Source organism: Neolamprologus brichardi, chromosome 15, assembly GCF_056152115.1.
Source record: "Neolamprologus brichardi isolate AB-2024 chromosome 15, ASM5615211v1, whole genome shotgun sequence".
NCBI classification, from domain to species: domain Eukaryota; kingdom Metazoa; phylum Chordata; class Actinopteri; order Cichliformes; family Cichlidae; genus Neolamprologus; species Neolamprologus brichardi.
The window spans coordinates 39,579,768-39,587,279 of record NC_142118.1 but is presented as its reverse complement, the minus strand read 5'-3'; the positions used below and the strand labels follow the sequence as shown (position 1 = coordinate 39,587,279).

General features: G+C 45.7%; 1 protein-coding gene across 1 annotated transcript; it reads left to right on the top strand.

Moving 5' to 3' along the window:
* The first annotated feature begins 4,129 nt into the window (after positions 1-4,129).
* eef1b2 (eukaryotic translation elongation factor 1 beta 2) lies at positions 4,130-7,234 on the top strand. Its single transcript, XM_006791893.3, has 7 exons — positions 4,130-4,314; positions 4,676-4,798; positions 4,873-5,005; positions 5,076-5,142; positions 5,316-5,441; positions 6,930-6,997; positions 7,125-7,234. The coding sequence occupies exons 1-7, from the start codon at positions 4,235-4,237 to the stop codon at positions 7,209-7,211; spliced, it is 684 nt and encodes a 227-aa protein (XP_006791956.1). The 5' UTR covers positions 4,130-4,234; the 3' UTR covers positions 7,212-7,234.
* Positions 7,235-7,512: the final 278 nt, after the last annotated feature.

Genomic DNA, 7,512 nt, shown 5'->3' with positions numbered 1-7,512 from the left:
AACGCTTACGTTCCAGTCCTGTGCATGCGCAAAAGCGAGTGAGAATTAAAGAATTTGAAGAAAAGCTATCTGGAGCATGTTAAACTGATATTAATCTTTTTTAGGGCTGTCAAAATTGAGAGCAATCAAAACAACTGCTGTATAATGCACTCCGCTATCTTTGTTTATAGCAGACGTTCCCAAAGTGTGGGGCCCGCCCCCTAGGGGGGGCGCAGAGCCATTGCAGGGGGGGGGCGCGGCATGAAAAGGGAAAAAAAAAAAAAAACAACGCTTGGACACTGCTAGCACGGGCGCCCACACAAAGGCAAAGCAGGAGATGAAGCATAGCTGAATATGTTTCCAAACCAACTTCATTCTAAGCCAAAGACTAGAAAATATGGTGAAGCAAATCTTCCCTTTGGTTTCACCTGCACAAGTGCCGAGGTAGGTCTCCTTGCAGGATTGGTTTTCCCTTTGTTGGGAGCAGCGCTGGGCTGTTTAAATCACGGACAAACAGTATCCCACATTCTTGATTTTTAGTTCACAAACACTTGTTGTAATGACTAACTACTCCTGACATTTTGGAGATGTTAGCTCTTTATACAGTAAAGTTACAGTGGGATACAAATAACATCAGGCTGATCCTGCCACAATTTGTTCCCCGGTTCAAATCACGGACAAACAGCGTCCAACAGTTGTTTATGTTTTTGAACCCATTTTGCAGAGGGATTTTTTGAAAAATGTATTGATAGCAATGTTGAATATTATTACACAGAAAAAAACAACTACATGTAAAATAATTACACCGTGACGCCTCTGCCTTTGTAAATGGAGGGACAGTAACTGCATGTATATGTAAGTGTGTAAAACCTGCAGATAGTCAGATTAACAGTATTTCGTCTCTACCTGCCATTCTGCAATTCATCTCATGTAAACAATAACGTGCACATAGCGTGACGTGAAAAAAGGCGCATACCTTTGACGTTGCATGACGAACTCTGTATTCCTCGTCCAGTAAACGCAAAAAAGGAGTTTTAAAAAATCTCCATTCTCGGTGATTCGAAACGCCGTTTACGTGTGGACGAAACAGCTGCGTTTTCAAAAATACCCGTGTAGGTGTGGACATAGCGTAAAAGAGTTAGTAGTTTATTTTCTTACTACCTGTAATTTATTGCAGATTACTTGTAATTATTTGCTTAATTGTTTACTAAATGTTTGAGGTGTGAAATAAACCGCAATGGAGCAAAATATGGGTGTGTGTGGTTGGAGGATGTGCGCGCGCACGCACGCGTGAGGGGAGGCGCGAAAATTTTTCTTGTAAAACAAGGGGGGCCCAGCAAAAAAAGTTTGGGAACCACTGGTTTATAGCATGACTAAAATGCGTCATCGTTTTAGAAAGTCTGTGTTTTCGAGTGTCCACACTGCGACGGGACGGCTCCGTTTTGAAATGTATGCATTTTCGAGAGCGTTTTCCCTTGGGGTCTCAAGAGGCCAAAACGGAGAGAAAACAATGCGTTTTCAAACAAAAATGCATTAGTGTGGACGTAGCCTCAGTGTGTCCTATACCACCCCATCAGTGGAATCACCTTCCTGCAGGTATCTCAGACAAATGATCCTCCGGGTACTTCTGGGTCGCTCTTCAAAGATTCAGACATGGCTGTGTTATTATTTCACACATCGAAACACGGCGTGATTGGTAAACAGAAGCCTGTCCTAGAAACCGACTAAAACTAACGTAAAAATACGAACTATAAATCTAATCTGCCAAAAGAATTGTCAGAGGAATGTGTTCTTCGTTGAAGATTTGAGTAGTTTTTATTGTATCTTTGGAAAAGAGTAACTCTGACTTCACCCTGAGGTCTAATCTAGTCACTAATCCACCAAGAACACTTTGATTTCCTGTGGAGAACACAAAATCAGGAGAGTGAACTGAAGGCTGATGATTGTCCATGTAGAGAACTTCCTAATGTGATTTTTCTCATGAAGATTTTCCCCATAAACCGCAGTAGCGATGTGGCAGTATGTATGCGTGATGTGATCAAAGCCAGACTTCCTCTGTGATCCATAAAAGGACGCTTCCTCGGTGACAGCACTGCTTTATAAAGTTTTCAATATAAATTTCCCTGTGGCACAGTCGTCCTTGTTTATTTGCTGTGAGTCAACCCGTGAACGTCACACACATCAAACACAAACCAGTTAAATACATCATGTCTGTGTTACAGCCTGAGGTGGCACAGGTACACACTACGGTATTTAAGGGACAAGTACAACTTTACTTGAGTAAAGGGGCAAAAGTACTTAGAGTACAAAACCAGTAGCTGTACGTTTCAGGTGATACTCATATCAGAATAGGGTAACACAAACTTTATTTAAACTGAGGGTCTGACTGAGCATCTGTATTTACTGCTGCCTCCACACTTGGACAGGTAAACGAGAGTGTACCGCGGGGTTTGGCAGATGGAAGAACCACAGAACTGGTAGTAGTGGTGCATCATGGGAAAGAGAGTCAGTCAGAATTAAATTAATGAAATAAATAGAAGTTTGTTTTAGCAGGTTGGTCAATATGTAGAGTGGAATGAGAGTGCCCTCTCCTGGACCTGTGAACAAACTGCGAGCAGCTGCTGATCTTACTTTGAATGGAAACACTGAGTTTGAACCACACAGACAGCCAACGAAAGTGAAGCTGGACAGGTGTGAGTCACACCTGTGGGTAACCCTGGGACAGGTGACAGAAACATCTGCTTTCATATGTCGGTTTGAGGACTCACAGCTATCTTAGAGACAGGAAACTAATGCAGTGCTTTTACATAAACGCTGTAGTTGTTTGTTAGTGTCAGTGATGTCATTATAAAGAGCTCATCATTTAGAGCAACAGAAGGTGTGATCTGATCAGAGGTTTAAACCAGCTGTGCGCACATCTGTTCAGGTACAAAGTGTAGCAGCGACCATTTCCTGTTGTGTCCTGAGCCGCGCTTCAGGTGAGTCTGACTAGAGGCTCAGAAACAGGAAGTGAGCGGAGAACGGGTTACTGTTACCAGAATTGTATTGTGTAGTACTTTACAGTGGTTAAATACTGTACTACGATCAGTTCAAGTAGAACTGAAATAAAAATGGCTGCGGTTACAGAGGAGTGTGATGTCTGAGCAGGATAAAACTCTGATGATCTTCACTGAGTGTGCTCTTATTGCGTGACTGCAGCAAGGCTAGTGTTTGCTGTTCTTCAGAAGAAGAACTAGAAGAACTGCAGGTCTGAGCAAAACAGACCTGCAGTTCTTCTAGCCCTGACTGGCCAGTTGATGGTCTGCACTCTACTGAGGTCACATCAGTCTGATGACCTGCTGATTTCGATACCTCAGCTTCATACCTGTCACTGACTCTGACCACCTGCCCCCTCTCACCTTCCTATCATAGCCTGTCTCAGGCTGTGTGATGTCATCAAAGTGCGACAGTGAAGACTGATCTTCATGACTTTATAACAATACTCTGAGTGAATGCCGCTGCTGCTGGTGAAGATGATGTGATGGTCAGTGACAGCAGCGTCCATCTTACTCTCTGTGGAGATCAGGCTGGAGATGATGGAGATGATGATATACAACATCAGTGACATTATCTGTGACATCAGACAGCAGGATGAAGTTTATGTAAGATGAAGGTCTGACTGTTGTGGGGGAGCTGTGGGTGATGTGATACTGATGCTGATCCAGGACTAGCTGAGCTCAGGTACACGGTGAGATGCAGAAACACTGAAGCACCCCAACACCTGCAGGAGGAGTTACTTTATCAGGTTACTGAGGAGGACTGAGACACAGCCATCATGAAACGGACCATCGATTATTCAGGAGGAGCTGAGCTGGATCGTTGCTGCTGCTGCTGATGAAGTAACCGTAGATACATACAGGTAATAATTACTTTATTTACACAGCTCCAAAGCCACGGTCTCCTCGGTCCGCTATAATGATTCACTAAATAAGGCTACAGAGCGTGCTGCCTCCTCATTGGTCGCTCTTTAACGTTTGTCACGTGTCCTGAGCTGGACTCGAACCCGCGCTCTCCGGCTCTTGTCAGCAGATGTTTTTAAATAAAGTTGGACTGGGAACACTTTCCTCCTCCTCCTCCTCCCCCTCCTCCTCGGGGCGGAGCGGCAGCACTCTGAGGAGGAGTCTGTCTCCTCCTATAAAGAGGATCTCCGCTCCTCCTCCTACCTCTTCTTCCTCCTCCGGTGGATCTTCGCGCGTCCTCGTGGTTCCTCTTCATCATGGGTTTCGGTGACCTGAAGTCAGCCTCCGGCCTCAAAGTGCTCAATGACTTCCTGTCCGACCGCAGCTACATCGAAGGGTGAGTGCCGGGAACCGCCGTAAAGCGGGAGAAACTGCGACCCAACATAGCCGCCATGTTGGGTCCATGCTGAGCTAACAGTTAGCTGCGTTGATTAAAGCGCTAAAGAAGGGAAACCGGAAACGGGACGGTAATCTGGCGCGAGAGGTGCACCGGTTTTGGAAGGAGGGGTAGGATCCGTGCCGATGCCGTTTTTATTCACTTCCGTTTGACGTGACAAGCTGTTAGCTTGTTAGTCCGTTAGCCGCATGCTGCTAACGGCTGCGCGCCGCGAGTCTGCGCGCTGACTCACGTGGACGGAGTGAAGTCCTGCACCTGCTCTTGGAGTACCCCTAACCATGGTCACGTGTTCTCTCCTCAGGTACGTACCCTCCCAGGCTGACGTGGCGGTCTTCGAAGCTATTTCGGCTCCGCCCCCTGCTGACCTGTACCACGCAGTCCGCTGGTACAACCACATCCGGTCCTACCAGAGCGAGAAGAGCAGGTGAGCGCTGCTGACATCACGGGGTGAATACCGGTGTGCTGGCAGCAGCAACTAAGCCCCGCCTCCTGTTTTAGTCTTCCAGGTGTGAAGAAGCCCCTGGGTCAGTACGGCCCCGTCGGAGTGGCCGACACCACCTCAGGCTCCGCCCCCACCACAGCCAAAGACGAGGACGATGATGACATCGACCTGTTTGGTTCAGATGAGGAGGTGAGGAGGTGGTGATGTCACCATGACGCTACAGTGTCATGGTCACTCTAACCTGAGTTTTGTTTGACAGGAAGATGCTGAGGCGACCCGGCTGAAGGAGGAACGTCTCGCCGCCTACGCTGCCAAGAAGTCTAAAAGTAGGTCCGCCCCCCTCGCAGCCAATGCATCATACAGACTCTGTGATGATCAACCAATCACCATCTTTCGGCTGACGCCTGATGGACGCCTTTTCTGCCTGACGAGTCCCGCCCTCGCACGGCTCGTGGCTCGCTCAGTTTCCACAGTAACTAACCCCTCCCTTGTCCTGCAGAGCCCGCAGTCATTGCCAAGTCTTCGATTCTATTGGACGTGAAGCCGTGGGACGATGAGACTGACATGGCGAAGCTCGAGGAGTGCGTACGCAGTATCCAGATGGACGGGCTGGTGTGGGGCCAGTGTGAGTACTACTGCAAATACTGCATACACTACTACACCCACCACTGTGGGGTCAAAGTATTACACACAGGGTTGGAGTCAGTATTTGGATAGATGGGCTGGTGTGGGTACTGCACAGAGTAATACTACTGGTAGCATTACAGTAATCATTGTACCAGATGATGTGGTAGTAGTAGTGTCTAACACTCGCAGTAGTACTGAGGTACTGATCAGTACTCTGTCAGTTCAGTTATTGATAACGCTGTGATCATTGACTATAGATGAGTACTGATGGATCAATGGAGCTGATCAGTTATTGGGTGGATCACCCAATAAATAATATGTGACACCTGAAGTAATGATTATATATCATTACAGGCGTTCACAGTAATGCCGTTATAATGTTGGGCAACAAAAAGAAAATGAAATTTTGCGATAGAATATGGGTAAAACGCGCATGCACAGCGCCTTTGTTTTCATACGCACATGGCGGAAAAAGCATGACGGAGAATAAGAAGGGCGAAAGTTGGTTTGTAAAAATGCTGCAGCTTCAGTGGTGGAACTGGTTTAGCTTTCGTCCGTCAGATACACAACAAAGCACTATTTTTGGTAGAGCATGCTAGCGGGCCGTCGTTATTACCGTGTTGTTTGGAAAATACGGCGCACTTAAAATCAATCCTTTGATTTTTCTGGAAATCGACAGAGCCCCTTATAATCCCGTGTGCCTTATGTATGAACTCTGGTTGTGTTTACTGACCTCGAAACGATTTTATGTACACGGAGCTCCAAAATCGGTTAAATGTTTCAGTACGACTTTGCTAAGCTACGAAGCCGCACCGCTTGATGGATTGTTGGAGCATTACGGCTATTGTAGGCGGAGCCTCGCGGAGTGATACGTACTGTGCTTCAACATAATATTACCGTATTGTGTGTGTTTAACCTCTTAAGTTTTGTGGATGTTATACATGGTTATGCTGAGGATATGTCGGCCAGTTTCCACTAGAAATGCCTTTTGGTTAAACTGTCAGTGAGGAGTTTGCATTTCCACTGTTAAATGTTTATATAACTTTGATGCACATAAAAACCGGCTGCTTGTTTAAGTGAAAATACTTTTTTAAATTTTTTATTTTTATTTGTTTTGCACTAATAAAGTTGTAGAGTTGTAAAGTATTTTGTGTCAATTATATCGTCAGTTATATTGTTATCGCAAATTTTCGAATGTATATGTATATCGTGATAAATATTTTTGGTCGAGTACAGGCTCATTTTGATGTTCTGAACTGTTTATTGATAATAGGTTATTGATCAGAGTGGGTGTGATTCCTGTAGACACATGATTATCGAGTTGTGTGTAGAATATTGATCAGGCTCACTGATGATCTAACTCGCCATCTTTCGACTGATCACTGATGGACTCATATTGATCTGAGAGCTTCTGATCACTGACCAATAACCCGATGGCTGCAGCTTGGAGTCACTGATCAATAACTGTGATTAATCTGTCCTGCAGCCAAACTGGTTCCCGTGGGTTACGGCATCAAGAAGTTGCAGATCAACTGTGTGGTGGAGGATGACAAGGTGAGTGGCCTGTTACTGCTTGTTGATCAGGTGCCTGTCAGGTTGATTAGATCACCTGTGACACACATGCAGCAGTAAATGCTGTTACCTGTGTGTAAGCTCACCTGTGTGATGTCACCTGTCTCAGGTGGGCACTGACATCCTGGAGGAGAAGATCACTGAGTTCGAGGACTTCGTACAGTCGATGGACGTCGCTGCATTCAATAAAATCTGAAATAAAAAAAACTCTGCACCATACACTGTGTCTGTCTCACCTGTACACACACTCACACCTGTGGTTAAGGGACCTGTAGCACTGAGCAGGTGGAGCTCAGGGGTGCTTTCAGGTAAACTCAGAGGTGATCCTAAACTCAGGTGCAAGTAAGCCTAAGATTAAACCACTAAGTCAGCTCAAACTTTATTTAGGGCACACTCAGTTGACGCATCCTCTTCAGTGGATTCAAATTAAAGTCGCTTCATCACCTGAGCTAGTTCATTAATCATTGTATTAGTCTGTGCAGAGTGATAATGTTCAT